The sequence below is a fragment of the Numida meleagris genome, chromosome 1 (genome assembly GCF_002078875.1).
Source record: "Numida meleagris isolate 19003 breed g44 Domestic line chromosome 1, NumMel1.0, whole genome shotgun sequence".
Classification (NCBI taxonomy): Eukaryota; Metazoa; Chordata; class Aves; order Galliformes; family Numididae; genus Numida; species Numida meleagris.
Genome location: NC_034409.1, coordinates 25,976,384 through 26,002,101, shown reverse-complemented (window position 1 = coordinate 26,002,101; position 25,718 = coordinate 25,976,384). Strand labels below are relative to the sequence as shown.

Sequence of the window (25,718 nt, the reverse complement as noted above, 5' to 3'; positions counted from 1 at the left end):
ATCTTTCTGCAGCATTGCTGAGAAGAGCAACTCTGCTAGCCAGAACTTCCTCCTTAAGAAACTGATATCCAAAAAAAATCAGACTGAAATTTTTACTTGGAAAACTCAAGTTACAATACAGCTTAACGTTCTAATAATGTAAGTAAAAATACCCTAAAATTTGGAGCAGTTTATTTTGGGATAAAATGGATTTAGTTTAAATAAACAACTTGTGTCTTTGTAAAATACTTTCACTCAGTGACGAGCCTTATTTTGGTTGGAGGTGATATTTATTTTATGGCTTGTGTGGGAGGTCAGACTAGAAAATGGGGATGACCAGTTTTGTCCTGAAGACATATGACTGTGTTCTGCATTTTGTGCGCTTTTAATAGGATTCTGTTTTCCTGAAATGTTTAATAAGGAAAGAAACATAGAGCAGGCTTTCAGGAAATTTTTACCTGCCTACTTACTGCCTTTTACAAGTGTTTTGAGTTTCCCTTCACATTCACCCCAAAATCTGCCATTATGGTCTTGAAAAGCATACCTGAATTTTCTGACCTAGCAATGGAAGAATGTAGTGCAATACATATGTGCAACAGCCTAGAACCTGGTTCCTACAGTAAGATCCATTGTGTCTCATATTTGCAGCATACTCAAAGGGCTGCCGCTGTTAGTCTGCCCACTCCCTGAGAAGTTTCAATAACAGTTTAGAAAAATACATACTTTAAGGAACAGTATGAAACAATCAGATTAGATTAGCTGTGTTGGGCTGTCAGGAATGTGCCGTACTATTGGTTTCTGCCAATGAACTTTATCTGTCTGTGGTATCTCACTAACAGTGACCAGATCTGAATCTATCTTTTCACAATCAGTAAAACAATCGTGGTACAATCAGCACCACAGCTTTTCAATGCAGTATGTGTTGCACAATATTTTTAATGTTATTTCAGTGAATTGAACTTTTTGCATATTGAATTGTCTGAACTTGTTTTATTTGATTTTGCTTGGGTTTATTGCACACTGCATCAATCACAATATGGCACCATCAGCTGAAGATCCTCTTCCGTTCATTCGTTTGGTTGTTTCAAGCTCTATGTAGGCAGCTACACAGCAGAACCTTGGCAGGGTGAGCTCATGTCATCATCTTTTTGAAAAAGATAAACTGAACACCAAGACATTCACCGCGTGTGTTTTATAGATAAGGTTAAAAAAAAAGCCATAAAACCTGGATGGTATGTGCTGGATAGACATGTATTATCCAATGAAACGTTTTGAAAGCAGGGTGTGGCCGGCTAAATTGTCGCTCCTCCCACTGTTCTGTGCTGTTTCCCAGTTTCAGAAGGAAAAACACAGGCTTGTACGTTGAGGATGAGTCATAACCTCTCTTCTGCTACTGACTCACTTGCAAGTTTGAGGTAAGTCCTTCTACCTTATGCCTGAAGTGCTCTGCTCCCAGGACAGTGAGGAGAGAAGGAGCTGTTGAATACTGGTGCTGTGGAAAGTTATGCAGTGTTTTCTTAGATGAGAAGGGCAGATATTGATACCCACGTTATTATTATGCAATGCAATATTAAGTTTGTGTACGCTAAATGGAACTTTTACTTGGCTTCTTCCAGACAAACCGCATTTGTTTTCCATTATATCATGAAAAAACTTAAATATTATGTTGTACCAAGGAACATCTTAGTTTACCGAAATACTTAATAATGATCGTATTTCTTGGCAGAAAATATATCAACCTGAAATAGCATTTCTTATTAGTTGCATCACACTTATCTTTCGCACCGATAGTGACCAATAATAAAGCTAAACTGTGATGGCTTTTGCAACTAGAGGAGGCCCTGAGGTGGTGGTGTCTCACAGGAAATGGCTCCTACTCAGGTATTTATGATGTATGGTCACTTTGTGAGCATTGTAGGGAAATGCTTAGCTTTAAGAAGAGAACTTTTAATATCTGATCACATTACTTAGAACTTATGATATCAAAAGCAATATCCATCAGTTCTCTTTTCTCATGTTAGGATGCAGCCAAGTTTATAACTTGGCTATTTTTAATTCCACTTAATGCCATTTTTAGCTCCAGCTTCCTAGAAGGTACCTGCTTGTACACTGTGATGGGACACAGCAGTAAAGCATCTTTACTAAACCATGCTAAAATTTCTATCTTTTAAAGAAATTACAGACTAAAGATGAACGCATAACGAGAGAGGTGTAAAGAGCTGTGGTAGGATGTGCAAGGTGAAGTGCTTAGTGTAGGGGTAGAGTGTTGCACATGAGCAGTAATGGCAGCACTCCATAGTGTGGGCAGCAGCAGCAGCAGAGCGTGAGGCAACCAAACCAATCGGTGTAATGGGAAAGAAATGTGTTAGAGAAACACAGGTAAGGCTGCTTGACAGGTACTAGCAGAAGGAGTGGTTAGCTCTCTGGGTTATTACATTTGAAAAATACTTGTCCTATCCTTCCTCCGCGCATACCCGTGCTGCAGGTGGAGACACGGACCGGGGCAGGTCTAAGGGGCGGCAGGCCGGGCAGGCAGCAGAGGCCCGCGGCCTTTCCCTTGCCAGGCTGCCCAGTTTCTGAGGCGCAACGGGGTGTAGGCAAACAGTAACCGCAGCGCACAACTTCTGAGGCAGCGGCTGCACCACGAGAAGTGCCTCAGCCAAACCCTACAGCTGCAAGCCCTGTCCAGGCATGAAAGCCTCCCTTTCAGAGTAGTGTTTTTTTTAGTTTTTTTTTTTTTTTTTCTTTCTCCCTATTTCTGCCTGACGGGTTTCGGCCTCCCGGGGACTTCCCGTGGCGGGAGGCCCGGCTGGGGGCGGGGGGCGGCCCAGCCCGCGGCCCGGCGCTGGCGGGCGGCGGGACCTGCATAGCGGCCGCCCCGAGCCGCGCTCGCCGCCAGCCGGAGTGGGATGTTTCATCGTCCGGAAATGATGGCAAAGCAGTGACTGCGGCGGTGGGGGGCCGGCGGGGGGCGAGTGCGGGTGCGTGAGTGCACGCGGGTGCCCGGGGGAAGGCCCGCGGGGCGCGCGAGGCGGCGGGCGCCGGGGGAGCGTGGACGCGGAGGAGGGCCGGGCGGAGCGGGAGGAAATGCGGAGGTAGGGCGCGCCGCGTGGGGCCCCGCGCCCCCCGGCTGCCGGCCCGCCGCCGCCCCCCCGCCTGCGGCCGCCGCCCCCCGGTCCCGCGGGTGTCGCCGCGGGGGGTGGGCAGCGCGCCCGGCCGCGAACTTGTCGCCGCTCTGCCGCTGTTCCTCCGCGGTCCCGCGCCCCGAGCCGTGAGTTTTGTGCGTAGAACGCGCTAACAAGTCCTTTCGCGTGCTTGTTCCTGCAGGGCGGCGTGTTAGTTCGGCTGGAGGGAGTGCAGGCTCTGCGCTACTCGGTGAGAGCTGGCAGATGTCCCGAGTGAGGGAACCTCTTCCTCCAGGGCCTGAAGGGCCAGAGCGGGCTCCGAGTGACGGCAGGGCTTTGATCTCGCTCCCTCGAGGTGAGTCGCTTTAAAGTTTGTCGGTAATTGTTGCGCCTTTCATTTAAATGATGGGTTTACTGATTCGTTTTGTGGGGTTTAACCCCTCGCCGCTCCCAGCTCCCCGGCCCCTCCTTGATGTACCCCTGTAACGCTTCCACTGCCCCGCCTTTATTGTTTTAGCCAGAAATATCCTATGTAAAAAACGCAAAACAGAGGAAGAAAAAGATGCACTGATGTCAGCGCTGCTTCTCACTACTTGAAAAACTGCATTCATTGAGAGGCAGATGCTGCTCCTTAAAACCACCTTCTCATTGCTCAGCTTTGGCGTTTGCTTTTTGGAGCTCTTTGCCAAGCTCCTCTTCTTCTCAGCCCTGCAGTGAGTTGAGAAGGGCAGTCCTGGGCCAGCAGTGCTGCGCAGGTGGGGAGGGCACTCGCCTGTTTCTCCGCTTAGGTTACTGTGGTGCTGCACCTAATGCCTGTTCAGAGGCCATTCACTTGTTTTGCATTTACTGCTCAAACGTTCTTTAGAAGCGTGTGCATCATAGTGAGAAATCCTTCAAACTATGTGCAGGTTGCACTACCACAAAGTATATTGATGCTCTGATCACCTTCATGTAGAGGAGTTTGACAAGGTGTACTGTAGGTTGTCCTCAAAGCAGGGCAGTGTGTTTGCCTGTTGAGTTCTGGCCTGTGAAGATGAGACTTATTTCTTTTCTTCCATTTACAGCTACAGCTTTGTTTTTCAGAGTTCTGACAGCAGTTTTCTGCCTCTGAAGAACAGACAAATAATGTTGTTCAAAGGCTGGGACTTTGTACATAAGAGGTTAACTTAGCAGAGCCTGGTAACTCCGTTGTGCAACAGTGGATTAAAGATGCATCCTCTGCTTTTGTAACATGGAAAATCAATAGCTATGTGAAATCAAAGTTGAAGAAACCAGAAAGTATCCGTAGCAAAGTTTAAAAAAAATAAATAAAGTCTGGCAGGGAGACATATTAAATTGGCTTGTACTTGTCTTATTGTTTTGGGTTTTTTTTGTCCTGGAGAATGACTCATAACTTCTAAACAGTTAAAAAAAAATAAAAGAAGATTAGATGCAGAAGATCAGGCGGAACAGAACTCTTAGAATCATGTTTTGGCCAGAAAAAAAAGTATTTGTGATACATGTTTATTTTCCATGTGTTGCTTTTCTCTGTCATGTGATCCAGCAGCCACCCTAGTTAAAAGCGTTGTGTAGGCCATACATCAGAGTTTGGGGAGTTTCAAGCTGCTGAGCTAACTAGCTTGGAAAACGATCTTCTTACAGTACCACTTTGGATTGTGTTTTTACTATGAAATAAAGTTGTATATGATTCCATTTCCATGAGATTTTCAGTACCTGCTCTTCTTTTTATGGAAAGTAAGAAGAACAGTGGTCTGCGCACAGGCAGGTTCTGTGCAGAGCCTGAAAGACATAGCTGCAGCTCAGAGCTGTCAAAGTGAAAAGTTGTAGAGTGACTTTTTCAGGGATCACTAAGGTACAAACAAGTGTAGTGTGTTGATTCAGGTTTGCTCACCAGCCACACCTTTTGAGGCACGTGATCAGTTTTAAGGGACATGCATAGTTCACAGAAAGACAAAGCCTTATTTTTTTACTCAATTCAGCATTCAAACATGCATTTTTTTTAATTCTAGTGAACTTAGATTTAAGGATAACTGTGGATATTTGTTGCTTTTTTCAAGTCTAATTCTGTTGGGGAAATGGGGGTGGAAAGAGGAAGAGGTGAGTTCATAACATTTCCAGTCTATATTCCAGCATTTCTGTTGTCAGCTTTGCAGTGTGTGGTTACAGGGTAAGGTAGTTGAGATATTCCAGGACTGAAGATCTCAGATAATATATCTGGAAATTTCAGCACCCTCCAGCACTTTCTGTACCATCCCACAGGACACACAATGTACACTGACTTCTGTAGAATTTGGAGATAATTATAAAAGCTGTGGCTGAAATTCACATTATTTCTGGAAATGGGCTAGAGTTGTAATAAGTTGAAATAATTATTAATTTACTTGCAGTCATCTCCTAGTAGATAATTGATGACTCCCTATATTTACGATGAGATCCTTTAGATTTGTGTCCACCTAGGAATAAAAATTCTTTAATCAGAAGAAAAGGATTTACATATAGCAAAGTTGTAAAGCACATCCTAATGAGCAAGAATTTCTGATTGGTAGCAACATACTTTAACACGTGTTCTGTGTTTGTTTACCTGTTGTAGATATCTTGCATCCTGAGAACAAACTTCTGTTCTCTTCTGAAGTTCTGTGAGGCGTCATAAAAAAATCCAGATTTCAAGGTGCACCTTTTGTTTGCTGTCGTAAATATTCAGATGCTGAAGCCTAATTGTTCTCTTCCCTAAAAGGAAAAGAAACTCAGACTGAACTGTAAATTCTCAGCAAATAGCTATGCTACAATGTAAAGAAAACAAACAAAAGAGCTAAAACTTAAGCAGGCAGTAGGGATTGTGGGAATGGTGGAAACTCTGGTTGGAAACTGCGTTGAAATTCAGCGTGGCCTACAGATGTGGCATTCTCTGACTTTTTTAACTTGAAAAAAATTTCATACATTGCTTTAAGCAATATGCTCTGTCATCCTATCTGCTGTCACTGTTCTTCCTTGCTAGTTCATTTTTGATTTAGTGCATACATAAATATTTGTGAGATTCTTGGACTTTGCCCCTCTACACTTAGTATGCTGTGAGAGATAGTTGATGAAATGGTGCTGTCTTTTTTGGCAATATCAGTACTCAGTTTCAGTCTTTAAAACATTATCTGTGTGAATAGTCTGCTGCTGAAAGAGGATGAAAGATTAAACCTAATTTCTGCAAGCATTGGGTTCATGTTTTGCCACGTCCTTCCAAGAGCATTAAGTCTAGTTGTGCACTGTTGTTCGAGATTGTGCTCACATCATCTCTGCTTTTCTGGGCTTCATAGGCCTTGGAATCAAAGTATGACTACTACTAGCTGTGTGCAGTACAGTGCAGTCAGAATGCATAGTGTCATGCCTATGCCAGTTTAATTTGGCTGTGATTAAGCATTTTTGGCGCTGGCAAGTGCCAGAATAGTCCAACATCTCTTAACAAGGAATTTTACTGTTTGTGACCAGTAGCCGTTCTGCTTTAAGGAGAACGTTTTGTATAGTAGAGGTCACGCCACACTTGTTGCTTGGACTATGGGTAGACTTCTTCCATTAAATCCTCTGCATTTGAATAAACCGGAGAGTGCAAGAGAGAACTTCAACAGACATGGAGCTATATTTTGGGAATCAAGCCACATTTTAGAAAATGCAGGATTATAATCTGTAAGGTATTTGGAATGATTTTACCTTTGCCTGTTACTAACTAACTGAATAAAATATCAAGTGAGTTAATATTTAACTTTCTGAATTTGCAAACAATGTAAAGAAATGAAGAAAAAACCTGATAATTGCACTTAATCTATTAGAAATTTCTAATAGCTGTTCAGAAGATGGAAAGCCATTAGATTTCTTTCTTGGGTGGTGTGGTGTGTATGGCCTAGTAGAAATACAAAGAGTTGGATTCTGTAAGTGGCTGTTCTCTCCCGTGCAAATCATGTCACTGTTGCTGCGTGGAGATGCAGTTATGGTTTGGTGTCTGAAGAAACTGTGTACAGCAACATTAGTTCATTCAGAACCTCCATTCAGAAAGCCACAAAAAGAATGTGCTCTTCTTCAGTGATGTGATTCAAACCCCTTAGTATTTTGTGTCTTCAACTGTTTTCATGACCAGGAGCACTACAGCGCTAGATAAGATGAGGTGACAGAAAACTCACTGTGGGAATGTCTGGAAATCCTTGAAGCAACACCTATTACTGTCACCACGACTGTTGCACTTTACTAGCAATGCCCCAATGTTATGAGTAATGGATTTTTGTTTTAATGGTTAAGTGATACACTCAAATTGCTCAAACTTAAGAACTGCTTGCCCTGTTTGAATTTCCACTTAATATGAAGAGAGTTTAGTGAATCTATGTTAATTAGTTTTACAGTTTTCTGTCAGCAGTAAAGTGTTTATTAAATGTTACTAACTACAATACCTAAAACTTCCAGAAGTGTCTGACTCTAGCTAGTCATTGTAATAGACTTCTGCTTTCAGTTTCATGTGCATGCAGTTCCAGTAAAGTGATTCATGTCTACATGGGTGTGATAGACTTGTATTTCACAGAGCTGACTGTTAAGGTCTTGCATCAAATTTGAAATATTTTTGTTCCATCTCATAGGCAAGTTTTATATTGCAATCATTCTTCTCAAGTTCTATTTGAGACCTTCAGAAATTAGACTTTTTTTTTACTCTAAACACTTGATTTTTCTTCCTGTTAAGTAGCATCCAGTGATGAGTGTGTCTGTGCTAGTATTTCCATTTGGATCCGCAGTGCTGTTTTGAACTGAACCTCCTGTTCACCCCTGCTTTGATTTGCTTTCTGGAGTGATCTTGGGGAGTGACCTGGACTGGATTCCTTTTGAACTAAATAATCTGGAAGATGCACTGCAGGAATGTTGCTAATGTACCCTAGCCAAGAAATGGTCTTGAGGCTAGAGCGCTAGTCCAAAGCACGTAGGTTGCTCCAAAAGTAATGCCTCCTATTTATTTCCATGGAACTACAACTAGGGCAAAGGACACAGCAGCACTATTTGATAGATAAAAATCTCATCAAAAAGTGCTATTTTTCAACATAGTCGTCACCATTCACTGTGCATTTTCACCAGTGATGAACAAGAGCCTGCGTGCTGCGCTCCTAAAAATCTCCATCAGTGGAAGTGACCCACTGTCAGTGTCACCACTGCTGAAGCACACCACCCACTGCCTCACTGTGCTCACATCCACTGTTTGCTCTCCATAAATATTCAGCAAGCATCGATGAATGTCAGTGGATGCAATTTTTTCCATGTGCAGGAATTCATTGAGGCACTTTTTCTTCATATGCTCGTATCAGATGCCATTTTGTGAGACTGCCCCTCTGCTGCCGTCTGTCGCATGGCAACACTGTGTAAAGCAGTGCTGGTGGGAAGGTTCAACCTCTACTGCCATACCACCAACACTTGCCTCAGACATTGTGGGCAAATATAATAAAATAGGAGGCATTACTTTTGGAGGAGCCCTCATACATCCCAGCGGTGTCATATCTAAGTGTCTAAGTAAGCTTTACCTCATACTTTCATCATTCTTCTGCCCTTAAAGGGTGAAAGAGTTGAATTGCTCCAGTTTCTGCATTCTTCGTGATGATCTGCTATGCAAGCCCATTCTGCTTGTTCCTTTCTCCTTAATGAGGAGGTTTCCAGAAGGTTTTCCCAGCAGCTACTTTTGCTTTATTTGGTGCTGCCTCCTATATTGTTGGTGAACAAAAAATGAGTGCCGTAACAACAAAGCCTTTAGTTGTGACAGCTGCAGGATTTTTAACCTTTTTTGTCTACCATGTCCCTGTGTCAGTATGTGAACTGTGAACCAGTTTCTGAAGTCCAGTTTGTCATGTTGCAGGTCTAGCACTTCTCATCATTCAGCTTTTTGTAAGAGAGGGCTATGTCAGTTTATGGTTTTATGTGTCATCTAATGAATAGAAATCAGCTGCCTGTGACAGTATGAGGTTGCCAAACCCACTCAGTATGGGAACTTGATTTCATTTTTTTGCATGTGGAGGGATTGGATATTACATAGCTCCTGTGCATTAAGGTATGCTTCTATGTTTGAAAACTTAGTCTTGCTGTAGCCACATTTGAACTCATTGGGACACATTCCTATGTAAACTCAAGAAAGATGGTAGGTGGTTGGAGTCAGCTAGAAGGTAAAGATACAAATGGACAAGCACTTAAAGAAGGAGAGGTGGTTGTCTGTCGAAGACTTGAGTTCTCTGAGATGTGTCCTTCAAGTGCGCATCCTTTACCTGTCCTATTTTGTATTTTCTGTCAGTTTGCATGCTAATTAAACCAAAACAGAATTTAAAAATTGATATTGCAGTCGTTTGCAACAGTAAATATGAAGATTTATTCCGTGAAATATGTATGCGTTGCTGTGTAATTCTAAAAATAAAAAGATTGTGGTACGGTAAATTAATGTAGTATAAAACTGATTTATATACACTTTAATAATTCCAAATAACTCAGAAGTAGGAGTTCACTTTGTTCACTTATTTAATGAAACAGTCATTTTTAGATGTGACTAAAGTTTTCAATTTTTATCTTAAGACTTGTCCATAACATAGACACAATTTAGATTGTTAATTGTCCCAATTCTTTACTTGGCCTCCATGTCACATCTTTTCCTTATTTAAACCTTACATTTGCATTATTCCCTGTACAGGTAGAGTTTGTGCCCTTGCTTATCATCAGGATAAATCACAGAGGGATCTGTGTGGCTGTAAACCCACAGGGCTTTTGGCTAGGTGCTCCTCAGCTCAGGGACTGCTGCTCGTGTAGAGGAGGTACAGAGCCATCCAGGTTGCTTATCAGGGGGCTGAACACATCAGTAGAACCAAGTATCTGGGTAGGAAGGCTGTGTTGCTTTTGTGACATGACCTAGAGTAACTTGCACTGGTTTTGAGGAGAGATCGGATTTCTCAGCACAGCCAGACTCAGAACATAATGATTCTTTTCCTTCCATTATTTGAACTGTTAGGAAGAGCATCTGGTTTTCTTCTTGGCTGTCAGTTTTGAAGGTTAGTTGCTGGAGAGTGGAAGAGTGTACTAAATGAAGCAGAAGCTAACATACCAAATAAATATTACATAAAATTTCTTAAGGCTAAGCTTAATTAAAGCAGAGAAGTGTTACAAATTTATTTGAAAATACAGCGGAAAAATGACATGCTTGACTGTGGCAATATCCAGCCATTAGTACTGGTGGTTGCTGCAGGTTTTATTAACCCTGTTCTGCCACAAGCATGGCACATCAGAGAAGATTGAGGTCTTTATGTGGATTTTTATTGGTCTCATGAATGCATTACCTTTCATAAAGTACCCATAACTATTTTTATGTACCTAAACCAAAAAATAATGACATCAACAAAATACAGACTCAAGAGTGTTCTTGAGGCTGTTTTTGTGTGTGATCAATTGTTGATATGTTGTAGTTAAACATCAGGAGGGATAAAAAGAGAGATACTGTGATCCCATCATCAGCTATTTCTTGAGGGGAATAATTAAGAAATTCCTTTGTACTAAAATGTAGACCTGGCCTCATTTTTTTTTCAAGAAAAGTAACAATTAGGACAGCAGCATTTGTTTATTTTCAGTGTTCTGCTCATCAGTTTCTTAGTTGTGCGAACATGCAAAAAAAATTAAATACAACTTAAGGAACACTTTTCCTAAAGCCCCATTACACTATGTCTGGAGTCTTAAAAAAAAGAAAAAAAAAGTATGAAAAAACCTATGGAGATAGGTTTCTTCATAGCAGCCTCTGGTGCTGTGTTTTGGATTTCTGACTAAAACAGCATTGATAACACACCAGTGGTTTGGCTGCTGCTGAACCGTGCTTGCACAGCATGTCCCGCAGTCACTTGGTGAGAGGCTGGGGGTGGACAAGAGGCTGGAGAGGACGCAGCTGGAACAGCTGAACTGAACTGACCGTACCATACATCCTCATGCTCAGCAGCGAGAACTGAGGGAAGGTTTTTTGGGGGGAGGTATCTGTTGCTTGGAAGCTCGTGGGAGGTGGTGAGCAATTGTCTTTCTATCCCTTTCTTCTGATTTGTTTTTCTTCTTCTCGTCTTCACTTATTACCAGCATATTTTGACCCACAAGTTTCCTCACTTTTGCTCTTTCTGTTCTCTCCCCCATGCCCCACTGGGGAGGGAAGGAGCAGCTGTGTGGAGCTTAGCTCTGATGCACCACATCTCCCCCCACAACATCCCTGTGGCAACATCTGACAGGAGCTGGGTTTCTCTGGTGGGTGATGAAGAAGTGGAAAGTAGAGTATCAAATAAATGCTTAATGTCACGAGTGCAATTTTCAAGTTATGGTTAAGAACATTCATGGGGAAGATTTAATATGAATTCAATAAATCAGAGTATTCACTCAATTGATGTTAATTACTGAAAATATCCTATCAAAATTGGTATTCAGTTGCAGTTGTTTCCTTTGTTTCTTAGTAGTGCTTCTTCTTCCTTGTTAACTGATAATATTGTTTACAAGGTTTTGACTGGCTGTTTATCATATCCAGCTAGAACAATAAAAGTAAACATGGAAAACACAAATAAAACCTGTAAAGAAAACACGTTTATATGTATGCTGTACAGAGAACAAGCAGAGGAATGGAAACTAAATTCCTATGAATAATGATTTGGTTGCATTCTGCGGTCCTTTAAATTTTGTAGATAAAAATGTAATCTAGAACACCAAAGGCCCCGCAAATACTAATACTAATCTTTCCTTGCAGTCGTTCATTGTTTACTATATCAAATAGTAGGGCTCTACAAACTTGTATCCTATACAATAAAATTGTATACAGCGACTCTCCTGTTTTGTACTACCGCTGCAGGGTAGGTATTGTTGTAATCTTAAGTGTTGTTACTGCAGTAAAATAGTCTAAGAGCAAAATCTCTTAAAATAGCTCCTTTAAGCTTACTCTGTATGAAAAGCGGATTGTACTGTGCTTGCAGTTCTTTACACTAGCTCTCTCCAGGACACTACTTATTTTCATTCAGCCTATTTCAGGGCACTTTTCTAACACTTTTGAGATACATTTGCACCAAATGCCCAACTGCACAGACAAAATTGTTATACTTCAATACAGTCATATTTGTGTCTGATAGATACCTGGGATAAATAATTTGTGACCGAAGTCTGTGAAAGGGCTTCAAGAAAATCTGTGGTTTTGGTTTTGGTGAGGATGAGTGCCTAGGTTAAGTTAGGTTATAGAGGACAAGATGTAAAATTCATTGAAGTCAATATCTTTACAATCACTGAGGTAACTTCATAGCAATCCCAGAGAAACTTTTCATCTCAGGGTGGACTTGAGGAAATATTGACAAGGTATTGAGGAAACAGTGATAGGAGGGAGCACTGAGAGATAAGTAACATGTAGGTAGCAGGGTCAGATATTTCAGAGGTGGAAATTAATAGAACAGGAGCAGCAGTGCTTGAAGGCACATGCTACTATGCATACAATATGGCATATATTATTTTGAGTGATGTTCAGTGGCTCAGTTTAATAGGGCGGATAACAAAGGCAGAAAGTTAGGATTTAGAATCAAACTAGTGTTGGCTACATAAAGAAACTAACCTTTAATATGTTGCCATAGAAATAAGCAATTTTTTCTGCGTCTCAGAACCAGAACAACTGCTTTACTAGCGGACATGAAATCATTACATTGTTATAAGTGTAATATGTATACATATTTAAGTATATATGTATATAGTTTATAAATAGGTTCTAGTTTGAAAAAAAAGAGATCAAACAGTTTTCAACAGTTACTCTTTTACTTTAGTTCTACAGTAGATGTTACATCTTATGTACTGAAAAGTAGTCCAAACCAGAAGTGATACAAGCTAGTAATCTATGACTATGAGTAATTACCAAAGTAATTGCAGGTTTGGAAATGTTTCCTTGAATGCCAGTAAAAAATACCTTAAAATACTAATAGCAGTGAGTGTGAATGCTGTCACTCACCTTGACTTGAGAATATACAAGTCATCAGAACAAAAATATCTGCTGTCTTGTAAAAACGAGCGTAAGAATTTCTTCTCTGGAAACTTCCCTGCATCTTGTGTATGCCTGGAGAGAGAAAATAATAATTCTTTTCCTTAGAGGCCATTGAATATAATCACTAGTTCACAATCTAGTTTTTTTAGTGAAGAATATGGTTATGGTGATAGTGTTAGTGTTATGGTTATAGAATAATGTTAAAATAAATTTCATTGCAGTCATCATTGATGTTTCAAAAAGATTTGTCTTTATTCAAAAGTTGTATTGTAAATGATGGAAAACAGACTTTTATGGAATTTCTGTAGCTTTTATATGCCAGAGGCACATGCACGTGGGCAAAATGTAATGGTTTTTTTTGTGTGTGTGACAGATTCAAATTTTTATCTGACAGTGTCATGGAAAGTAACTGAACATAAACAAACTCAATTGTTGTTGTTACAAAAGATTCTGACTGTTATTTTGTGTGACTAAAATGATGAGTGAAAGACTTTTTTAAGGAGGGAATGTTTTCATCTGGTTAAGAAAACAAGAATTGTCTTTATTAGGAATTATATCTAAGGAAAATATATGAGATGTTAATAAAAGTTACACTGTATGTTCTCTAGTTTTTAACTTTCAAATATGAGATTTGCTCACCTAGAAGAAAAATACCAAAGAAACTAATAACCTCACATTTCTTTTGACTTAGAAAATACTGACCAACAGAATATTGCAGCAGGAGATAAAGACATAAACCAGCCTTCCAGTAACCAAAGTATACAGCCAGAGATACAAGAGCAGTCTGTCTGGGGAAATCGCACTGATGGTGACCTCATCAGAAGTAAGTATTTCCAGAACAAATTGCTGCCATTTAGGCTTGCTTTAGTCGTGTAAAGGGGATACTGCCTGTTGACTCCCTTAAATGTGTGTCAAATGCAATTGTTTTGCAACTGTAATGCAAGTCTGAGAATTTATTTGCTGGAATGACTTCTGTCAGCATCTCTGAGCAACCATTTGAAATAACAGTGTGACGTGTGTGGTGTCGTATAATATGTACCTCTATAGGATCGATATTTTAACTCTTAATGTTCATTCTTATAGTGAGATCTGTACCATGTAGTAGGCACGTGAGCTGCGGTATGCAACTGTGCTCAGTGTCATCACCTCAGATTTCCCAGGTTATACATTTCAGTGGTAAACCGCGTTGAAAGCAGTTTCTTCCGGATACACTGAGCCAGATGTAATTTTTTAAAGAATCTTTGAATCTTTAGGTAGCTAGTCCTCTCAAAGGCGGAAGAATGATGTATGACAAGGTTTTAGACCTAAAGTATTATAGGTTGGTTTTTTTTAGGTGTTTTTTTTTTTACAAGCCCGCATTCCTAGTTTGTGTCTTAGGTGCTTTGAATCATAAAAAGTGTAGGATTATTCTCATTTTTCTCTCTTTAGGATCATGTGCTGTCCAAAAGATCATCCACAACTGCGCTCTCCTGGGATGTAAATATTTTGGTTGCCAGAGCTAGTGCTACTTTTAAATTCTGTGAATTCTTGAACGTGGATGTTGAAGGGAGAGGCAGCATGAAAAATTCTTCTTAATTGTAGGGTGTATTCAGGAAGCAAACGGGCTGAAAGTGGAGTGGTGCTCCAGATCCTGGTCTGAGATCGTTGTCTGACCACACACTTCAGTCTTTCTTTACACTGCACATGTACTCCACCGTTCACAGTTTGGTAAATTCCTTTTTTTTGAGCCCGCTGTTGTCGTAGTTGTTCATTTTCTCTGGAGTTACAGGTTTTATTTTTCTTTTCATCTATCTGATCAGCTTCTCCTGACCTTTGTCTTCGCATTTGAACTTCTTTACAGATCTGAGATAATCAATTTTTTTTCAAAATAATGAGTCCTAAGTAATTTCCAAAATAATGACAAATACATACATCCCTAGGGTTCTGAATAGTTACCAAATTATTTATAAGAGAACTTGAATTTAGCATTGTCAGATAAAAGTCTGACAACTTAAAAAACAATTCTTCATGGGCAATAAAGGGAAAGTGTTTTACATGATTTGGGAGTTTTCTTAATTCCCAAGGATTATTAATTTAGGCCTAGAACAAGCAATTGGTTGGTCCTTTTGTTGAGGACATGGGAAGGCAGGTATGATATTGGCTACTTTTGGAGTGTTCTTACTCTAATTCCACCTTCCTTATTCCCAGACCTTTGGGAAAGCAAATTTATTTGGTAGCAGTTTAACAGCATACTGAACTATGGAGAGAAGAATCAAGGACACTAGTATGGCGGTGCTGTGATTCCTCTTATCTCTTCAATGCAAACAAAGTCGTCTAGAAGGAAGGAAGAAATGAAAATGAGGAAATTATTGCAGCTTGCCTTTTTTTTCCTTCCTTTTTTTTTTCTCGGTGACTGTGAGTAGAGAAGTCAAAATTGAGGAACAGTGTCAGACTCAGTGACAGGTATCTCTTGTAGCATGCAGAAGGTCTGCACATTAGTCTGCATGGTAACTAAAATTTGAACAGCAGAAGAAGAACAAGGAGAAGTTTATCACAAACACACCGCTTAAGCACTTTGTTTTAAATAACTGGTGATGTAGCTCAGAATTACTTTTATTTGACCAAGTCTGTTATCTCACTAGACTAAATTTTGTGGAATATCACATATTGAAAGAAACTTGAGGTTAGGAATAAACAGTGTTTTGACTATTCAGGACTGTTTTAAAACTGTTCCTTTAAATTGTTTTAGATAGGAGACACTTCAGTTTTCTCAGGGATTAAGCAACTGTTCACCACTATCCTAGTGATTCGATTTCTTTTTTTCCCATACAGATTGTTTTCCTGCCCCACAGCTGATACTTAATCCATTAGTGTTAGTTAGTTTTCACTTTATAAACGGTTCCAGCATTTAATTTCCAAGATTCTCCTTGTTTGCAGCTGTTTTATCCTGCTGTTATATGGAAGTAGATTAATCAGTCAGTTTTACTGGCACACCAACAACGAACTTCAGTGTTAGAAACTCTGTAATGACCTCACTATGTATGATTTCTTATTTGCACTTGTAAACTCAGCTTACCAGGCAACATCAATAAGCTGAAATGCTGCACTCATTTTCCACACTAAGATACTTTCAGTTCACCTTTACTTTGCAGTCCCTTTCTGAAGTCACTTTTAAAAGAGTTTCTAGATTATGATATTTCCCCCCAGATTACCCCTTCCATAACCTCATTTGGAGCATCCTTTATCCCCAGAATCAAAACTTTCTTAATAGTCTGGTCAGATGGCTAATCTTGGGAAAGCATTATGTATTTATTTAACCAAGGAATTAATCGGTTTTGAAAAGAGCTTGAGTCATGATAGGTGCGTAGTATCTTCCAGTACAACCCTGTGCTTCAAAAGGCTACTGTATACTGATATGTAAACAGGGAGAGCTAAATAAAGAGGGAAATATTTATATTACCTCTCTGTATTAATTGTTAATGCTTTTCATAACTGTTACTGGAATACTGTGTTCAGCTGGAGAAGGATCAGGGGAGAACCACAAATATCTCAGGAATGGCTGAAAACATGCCTTATTGTGGAAAAACTCCTGGAGTTCAATCTGTTCAGTATTAGCAAGGAATGATTTAGAATCATAGAATCAAAGAATCCTTAGAGTTGGAAGGGACCTTTGAAGGCCAACTAGTCCAATTCCCCTGCCATGAACCGGGACACCTCAGCTAGATCAGGTTGCCCAAGGCCTTATCCAGCCTTGCCTCGAAAGTCTCCAGGGATGTGACATCAACCACAATACTAGGTAACCTGGTCCAGTGCCTCATCACCCTCACTGTAAAAGATTTTTTCCTTATTTCTAACCTAAAACTACCCTCCCTGAGCTTGAAGCCATTTCCCCTTGTTCTGTCACCGCAGACCCTGCTAAAGAGTCTGTCCCCTTCTTTCCTGTAGCTCCCCTTTAGATTCTGAAAGGCCGCTATCAGGTCACTTTGGAGCCTTCTCTTCTCCAGGCTGAACAGCCCCAGCTCTCTCAGCCTGTCCTCATTGAAGAGGTAGGTGTTCCAATCCATGAATCATTTTTGTCGTCCTTCTCTGGACGTGCTCCAGCAGGTCTATATCTCAGACTGGCTTAGTGCCTAAGAAGCATGATGCCACAAAGAACAGAAATCTGGTAAGATTGTTAAATCTGGTAAATTTTCCAGCTGTAGCAGATAAGAACAGCAAAGGGAGAACTAGTCTGAATTTCTGGAAGTTCATTTAGGCTGGAAATAATGTGCATTTATTTATGTATTCATTTTAAATTAAAAAATATTTGATAACTGGTAGAACTGCCAGATATTCCTTAGATGCGCTAATTTGACTTTGGGAAGTGGCCATTGCTTGTCAGATTCTTCAATTTTAAAACTTCAGTGAGGGAGAGTCTCTTTTCCAGTGTAGTTTCCCAAACTGGAATAACTTTAGATTTGTCATGTTTTTTTCATTTCTTCAGAGCAGTGCTGAGACCTAGTCCTTACCCTTCGGAAATGCATACGTAGTTTGCATTTTATTTAAGACTTTGGAGGTCTTGCTTTTACAGAGAGCTTAGACTCATGTAGCTCCATCTGCTTTTTCTTTGTTTTCAGCAGTGTATTTTAAATATCTGCAAACACGATCTTCTTATTTTCATTTTATGATCTGGTGGTCTTTAGTGGAGACGTTCTGCTTCTGTTACCATTCAACTTTGGCAAGTGAGAGAATGTTAAACCACATAGCAGCATAGCCACTGGCAACAAGAAGGAAGCCATAGGAGTCTTTGCTGCTCTGCATTACCACAATGACCTGATTTGTTCTTTAGAAAACATAATTTTATCCTTAAAAAAAAGAAAAGCAGTAAAGGTGAATTTCAGAATGTTTAGTCAAAAGTTCGACAGAGGGTAGAGGGTAGGTAATTGGCAGTGTGTGCTGTTTTGTAGGGGAAGGAATATTTAAGAGAGAAGAAAATGCCAGTGCCAACACTATTTGCTTGTGAGGATTTAATCTCCTTTCTGGTTCTCTTGCAGGACCTTAGCTATGTGATATTTAAGAAAACAAAAAACATCTACCATAGATTCAAATTGTCATGAATAATTGATTAATAATAATCCAATTCTCAAGATTAAATACCTAAAATATGCCCATGTTTTACAGATAGAAAGGTCATTGCTATCCATCATTTCCTAGCTTCAATTGCCTCTTTCTCCTCCAGGAAGCAGCCTCCTGATAAGAGTGGTTCTTTGGGGGAAGAGATGCGTCATTCAGCTCTGTGGGAATTAAACAATTTTGTGTGTTCTTGTGCTCACCCTTTTACTTAGTACTTTCTTGGATTTTGTTTTATTTTTAATATTTTTGTTTTACGTATCTTTTGTTGATGTTTTTACTTTAAATGACTTTCTATTTAATTATAATGTCTGGAGGTTCCCTTTTCCTACTGGCTAAGTGAGTGATTTCCATAGTTTAAAGTATGCAGACTTGGGTTTGGGACTGTTTTTGCAAACAAGTAGATAATTTGTTGTTGGAGCTGTTCTTTCCACATGATGATCACACAAAAGTACCTTTTCTTGGATAATTCATAGAGCACAGTCGTCTTACAGTTATTGCGATTTCAGATGACTGTGTTCGTTCTGTCTAAAAAATAGTACCGGTTCTTGAGAGAACTTAAATGGCTCTTTTCAAACTTAGAAAGTATGACACATACAGACTTCTTTCATTGTAACCGACCCTGCGAGTATAGAAGTTGTATAGAGTAGATTAATGGAAATTATTCAAAATATCTTGCTGAGTCTGAAGGGTGTATTCTTTTACTTCAAGAAGCGATTGCATAATGTTCCCTATATACGCAGGTATTTGCTCCACCTGGCTGTGAGGAAACGGGGGGGGGGGGGGCTGTGAATGAACAGGACTTCAATCAATTCAATACTTAAACACTGAAATACAGGAATGCACTATTTGATATTGTCTTCTTAAAAAAAAAAGACAGGTCTTTGAGAAATCTGGCTTGTATAAGTTAATGCAGTGAGAAGCACATCTCCCTACAAACTCCCAGAGGGATTTTCTGATCCTTTCTCCAGCAGACAACTATCCCGTGTCACTCTCCCCCTGACCTGCCGGATTATTCTCATGCTTATCAATGAGCCTGATGTTTTATTTTTTATTATTTATTACTTATTTTTATTATTATTTTTTTTTCATTCCAACATGTTGTAGTAAGATGGTAAGCAATATATGCATTTTTAAAAAATTTCTTTCAAGGTAAGTGAATAAAATGCTGCACATCAGCAAATACCTCTAGAACACACACAAAGTATAAGACCTGTGTAGGACCTTTGGATTTAATGTACTTTGAAGATGCACCTGTTTGGCTGAGGAGAAGAATAAGCATTAGCTCTTGCAGTAGGTTGAGAAATACAAATAAGAAGCCATAAATAACTACTATCAGGACGCCAATAATTTTCAGCAATTTGTAGATGGTGCACACACACTCACCTCAGATTTGATGATTCTTTTAATGTATAATGATTATGTCCTCTTCCCAGTCTCTGCCTGGAGGACTTCTGCAGAAAGAAGTTGTTTTTTCTTCTTGCAGAAGGTGTATCCATCTTCTTGCCATTTTGGTGTCCACTTGGAATTTCTGAGATGACATGACTGAGACAAGAAAGTTTTGCATCCAGGAAATGTCACACCTCCTTGTTACACAGCCATAGCATTTTCATTTAATTTTCATGAAATACTATTCTAGTCAGAAAGACACAGTTACAGTCTTCATAATGTAAGACTGGGTCTTCAGTGTTTTCTGAAGCCGCTGGTGATCTGAGTGTCACTGATGCAGCGTTAGTAGAAGATTTCTGTGTAGCCTCTGCCCTGTCACTCTAGGTTGAATGTTTTGAAGGTGTGCACTTTATGGCAGACTGTGACTCGTAAGGAATTTGTATATTCTCTGTGGTGACTCCATGCGGAGAAATAAAATTTTGGCTTTTATTGATTAGTTTATAGAATAGTAAACTTCAATGAGAACTTTACACTGCAGTGGATGACCATGTGATAGACGCAGGTATTCTGTGCATCACCGGTAGCCAGAATTACCTGGAGCCTTTCATTTTTTGTTTTACCTTACTTCTGACTCTCAGAACATCATCTGAAAATATGGTCTGAGGCTGGAGAGATTTGGACAGTGGTAATCATCAGTGCAGACAAAGGTGAAGTTCTTTAAGTAATGTGAAGGTGACTGCTTGCTGTGTTTTAGCCTGAAGTAAATTGTATCTAAATTTCAGAATATTTTCATTTGTTGTATTAGTAGTGTCTCGGAATCAGTGTGCTGTTGTGCCTCAGTAGAGAGTAATACTTACTCTTCTCCTGATTAGTTCGTCATACAGGGAAAAAAGTACAATATGGTTGTAGTAGTTCCTTAAAGAGGACAAATAATATAACTCTTGAGTGAGTTCTACATGAAATGTTATACTGCAAAACCAATGAGTCAGTGTAGTTTCAGTCTGCTATTTTCAGTAATAACGGTATTCAGTTAGACAGTTTTAGCAAAAAAGCCACCAAATTACAAAGTGCATGAAAGTACCGTCATACAAGTTGTACTTTTAGGAACCTGTTTTCTTGCAGAAATGTCTTGAACGTAAACCACGGCAAAACATCTGTTAATTTTTTTTCTTATGTTTTTTTTTTTTGTTATCATATGTGGATCACTCAGAGTAGTTTTATACACCTGAAAAATAGTAGTGCATATTGTGTCATACTGTGTCATGAAAATTCTGAAATTAATTCTTCAAAATTTAGAGAACCAAACTGGTTTCTAATCTTTTGAATGATGTATTTACTGATATAAAAGGAACAGATGAAGAGGGGCTTAAGGTCACATCAGAAGGCTTAGCTAAGTAATTATGGTTAAATATTTTCCTTCTTTAAATAGCAATCCAGAGGAAAGTAAGGTCTGAATACTACTTACTTACTCTGCATTCTGGTAATATCTACAGTGCCCACAAGTACCCTTTCCCTGAAGGTATTTTTGTAAAGGATGAGGAAAAACAGGGGCCTGTGACCTATTTGCATGTTGTTGTGGTGGTTTTCTGTTTTCCTCTAAAAAAAAAAAAAAATCATGACCCAGACCCAAAGGATCCTTTTGAAAAACATTCAAATGTCAAACAGCTGTGGTCACTCAGGCTAGTTCTAATATTGGTTTTGTTAACTCATTATTACTGGTGAGGTTTGCTTCCAGTAATATTGAGGTTTGATTTGAGGAAATGATGAAATATTTGCCACCTGAGCCTTAACTATTCATAAATGAGCTGTAGTGTTCTGGCATGCAGGAAATATAGTTTAGCATGGTGACTTCTCTTGAAATTTGTAATCACGAAGTACAAACTAACAGCATTGAGCAGCATTCTGACACAAGAGTTTTTGAACGCCAAGTTCTATATTAGGGCACATGAAAATAAAAGACATAAATTTTACTTGAAAACTTGTCTGCCTTAAAGTCTGTGCAGAATCTTGATTGTCATGTTTGTACTTCAATCTAAAACTGTAAGTATTACAACACTTGCTCAGAGAAAATGGTAAGATTGAGCAATGTTAATATTAATTACAGCAGAATTTCAAGTAAGAAACAATTTCCTGATGCAGAGATTCCTCAAGCTTAAGTGAGTTTTATTGATTTATGGCTCAGACTTACGGTTGTATAATGTTTGCATAAAATGTTATGAAGTTTGCTTTTGAGACAAGTCAAGTAGAGCAAACTGTTAGGCAAGCCTATGAGATATGTGTCCTGTGAGTCAGATTTGACCTTCAGGGCAAGTTTTTGCCCCAGGGAGACGGTACATGCCATTTGCCTGTTCCTTGGCAGAGCGGGAGTAAGCTTGCCTTTGTGTCTGGGTAGCTCCAAAATACATCTTTCTTGAGAAGTGAGACCTCTAAGCTGGTTAGAAGGCACTCCTCTTTTTTAGGAGAGATGCGTATTTTGACTGCTATTCTGTAAGTTACAAGTTAAAATCATATTCACGTTTTAAGAGAAAAGCAATGAAGGATTTGTATGATGACCATAATTGGCCGTAAGAGCAGTTAAACTGGAGAACGCTTTTTAGGTCTTCTGTATAGATTAATGTATAATACTCGTTTTGCTTGAATTTCGAAGTCAAGGAAAGTGTTATGTTTTGATGAGATGATTGTTTTGACGAGTCAGGATCATCCTGACTGGGAAGGTTTGTCTGAGTGATCAAATTGAGTTGTTTGTAGAGGCGTTAAAAAAAATCAGATGATAAGGCAGGATACAGAGCTAAGTTTGGATAATGTACAGGTAGTTTTCATATAAGTCATTTTACTAAATTATACCAGCTCATTTAACAATTCAGTATTCACTTTGTAACTGTGAATTTATAAATAAACGTGTTTCCCTCCCTAAATATATGCTAATATTGGTGTATTGTCACTACAAAGCGAGAATAGTGAGAATAGTTATTTCTGTATTTGTAGTGTAAAATAAATATTGAGAAATATTTTTACTTGGAAATAGACCTTTAAGTAGAACTGTATACAAATCACTCTAGAAAGTGTTTTGTAGTGTACCTTTGTGTGTCTGAAGTACTCATAAAATTCTTCCCCGTGTTTCGTAAGCATCTTCATCACAGCTATTCTGTAAACTGTTCTGTGCAGGCTGAGACTTGGAAACTTTAATCCAGTGTGAGTTTTGTATTTAAAACAAAGAAGACAGTGTTTAACTTCAGAAAGATGCGGAGGGGAAAAGCAACACAAAAGGAGAAATTTCAGGGGAGGAATTTTGTTAGCTGTTACCTATTACGTTCTCTGCTCCTGTTATTTCCTTTGTTGTTTCATCTGCTTCTCTGTCTGCTTGATTTTCTAATTCCCATATGTATGTTAGTGTTCTCTCTAAGGAATCTTTTCCCTATAATTTAATTGATAAACTCAGTTTTTATTTTAAATAAATTCTTTTTTTTGTTTGTTTTGACCATTTGTGTATTACAAGGTGTCTGCTCCTATAGCTTTGTGACCAAAGCGTCCTAATGGAGAGACCTCATTTACTGTTGCGCTCATTTGCTGAACAACAACAAATAACTTGGCAAAAGCTTTCTGTTATTGGCATAGCTGCATCCACACTGGGGATTCTGCTGGTATAGCTGGAATAGGGTGAGAACTATAGCCCACATTATCAGTATTTTTTCAGATTTGTGGAACAAGTCCTTATGAAAAAGGAGATGAGGCTTGTTTGCCTAGCTCTTGCACAGGCATGGATCTACTTTGCTCTCAAAACTTAAACTCAGAGTTAAAAATTGTCTTCAAAGATACTATAAAGGAATGGTAGTTGAAGGTTTTAATCATAAATACCTTTCCTGTAGAAATTATGGTAATTTTGAAAGAAAGTAGAGAATTCTTGATATAGGAGGAAGAGATGTGTTGGCTATCATGGTAGATTCAGAGTTGGAGGGATGTTGAAGGTTTGTTCTCATTCTTAATTAACTGTGTTCAGTGCCCTCTTTTCCATATTAATTTTATAAATTGTAAATAGAAAAGGATGACCCATTCTTGTTCTAGTTACTGTCTCTAGGGCATTTTTCTCTTTTCTGCTTGCATCATTTTCTCTACCACTCTCCTACTGCCCTTCTTTTTTAAATTTTAAACAATCCTTTTTCATGTTTAGAATCATAGAATCATGGAACTGCTCAGGTTGGAAAAGACCTTAAAGATCATCAAGTCAGACTGCAACGGCATAGTTTACCTGCTTCTTTCTCTGTTACAGTAACACTGTAAGCAATGACAGGAAGGTCATGTTTAGGGGGTGGCTGGAAAACTGTTTAAAACGCTTTAACATAAAGACCTGTTCACTTTGACTTGGTGTGTTAACATCAACATTTTAAACTACTTTGTAAGTAGCAATGAACATTCTTATTAGAATCATTGTTTTCACTACTGGAGAGTGAACAGTAAATTAAAATTATGAAAAGGTATGGTATGGTGGATTCAGGAAAAAGACCAGCTGTTAAATATAACAACACACTATGAAAATCTCAACTTCTGGAGTCGTGTTATTATGTGGGATTTAAATTTTCATGAAACAAAAACATTAAGTTGGTCTTAATCTTTGTAGTTTCTAACAAAAGCTGAAAGTTAAAGACTCAGGAATGCCAGTAGAGAGGACATACTTAAAGATAAAATGATTGATAGTGTTTACGTAATCTGAGTTGGCAGTACTGCACTGGAAATAGACCAGGAGTTCTGTCTAAATTAGCAGGACACTAATTAACTGTAAGGTAGCCTGGAGATGTTCCCATTGTGTTCTGTTAATCCCAGCAGCCTAAGAAAACAATGTGGCACAGTAAAATGTAACTAGTTATGGTAAAGGGACAATAACAAAAAGGGTTCTGGCGTTAATTCCTAGTGGCAAGGCTGTGGCAGCAGCGCAAGTAAAGTGGCAGATGGCATGAAACTTTAGTAGAGTGCATAAGGATGTGTCAAAAATGCTGCGATTGTGTCCTTTTGGCAGTTGTTTGTTTTGTTTCCTAAGAGCTTTTCTGCTTGAGGCCAAGAAATGCAAGAAGGGAGGCTGAGGTGTTCCCTCAGTGCCAAGCAGCTGCACAGCACAAAGGGAAGGAGGAAGCAGTTTGGCTCGCTGATGGCCAGCCTGCTTGAGCTGCTGGTGCTGCTGAAGGCATGAGTGCTTCTGCAGGGCTGAAGGCTTTTGTAAACGGCAAAGGAAGGTTGTTTGCCTGTAATGTGGTTGCTGTCTGCTGTGGAATGAGGGTTGCCACTGGCCTTGTGATCCTTCTGGGGAAGAAAGGGTTCTTGCTTGTGCTGTGACTTACTAAAGCTGTTGAATTGTGAAAGGACAAAAAAACACAGACATAACTTTAAATTGTAATGTTTTTATCTAAAATGCTGTTTCGATCTTATGAATCCTTCTGCTTATGTGTGAAACCTTCTAACCAAGAGTTCTTAGTTGTAAAAGCGGGTACTTTTCAGTATAGTGAATAAAGCTGACTTAGCACAAATTTCACTGCTCTACCTGCACTCTGTTTAAAAAAAGTAATTGTGATCGGTGTGCAAATGAATTTTTTTTTTCCCCCAAATAAAAGGAAATATGTCTTCTAAATAAAAGACAAAGCAGAAGGTTTTATCGTAAAAGATCCTGATTCAAAGCATGGGCCTCATCTGAATTTAAATGCTGTAGGAGTATTTCTAAATAATAGGTGAGCTAAATAAAGTTTTTTAAGTTGAAGGAAGTATTTTTAATATTTAATAGAGAATGAAAACGATTCCACATGTATGCCGAACGCTTTTGAACATGTTGAAATAAGAAAATTCCCTTTCTGTACTTTAGAGATAAAACCCAGTATTCTACTGCTATTCAATCAATTTTGTAGCGTAAGGACTTGCAAGTGCTACTGGCCTCTACTATATTGAAATGGTTGGAGCATAATAATTTCACAGAGATTTATATCTTGTTTCATGAACAGAAAGGAGAATCAGTTTTAGCTCACTTGCAGGGTGAAATGAAAAAAAGTTGTATAGGTTGTTTTATACAACTAAGACAATTTACCTGTTCCCTCATATGATCTGGTACTTTTTCCTTTAAATTAATATGATTGTTT

General features: G+C 39.1%; 1 protein-coding gene across 7 annotated transcripts in view; it reads left to right on the top strand.

The window, feature by feature from the left end:
• MDFIC (MyoD family inhibitor domain containing) overlaps nucleotides 1,238–25,718 on the top strand; it is a 50,138-nt gene continuing 25,657 nt past the window's right edge. Inside the window, exons 1-3 of one of the 7 annotated variants that reach the window (XM_021384884.1) lie at nucleotides 1,239–1,394; nucleotides 3,307–3,459; nucleotides 13,817–13,948. In XM_021384884.1, the coding sequence (XP_021240559.1) occupies nucleotides 3,369–3,459; nucleotides 13,817–13,948 (223 nt within the window). In that variant the 5' untranslated portion in view covers nucleotides 1,239–1,394; nucleotides 3,307–3,368. Of the gene's footprint in view, nucleotides 1,395–1,990; nucleotides 2,359–2,439; nucleotides 2,691–2,800; nucleotides 2,961–3,022; nucleotides 3,075–3,306; nucleotides 3,460–13,816; nucleotides 13,949–25,718 lie in introns of those variants that run through there. The other 6 variants (XM_021384890.1, XM_021384889.1, XM_021384888.1 and 3 more) reach the window with 6 other exon arrangements.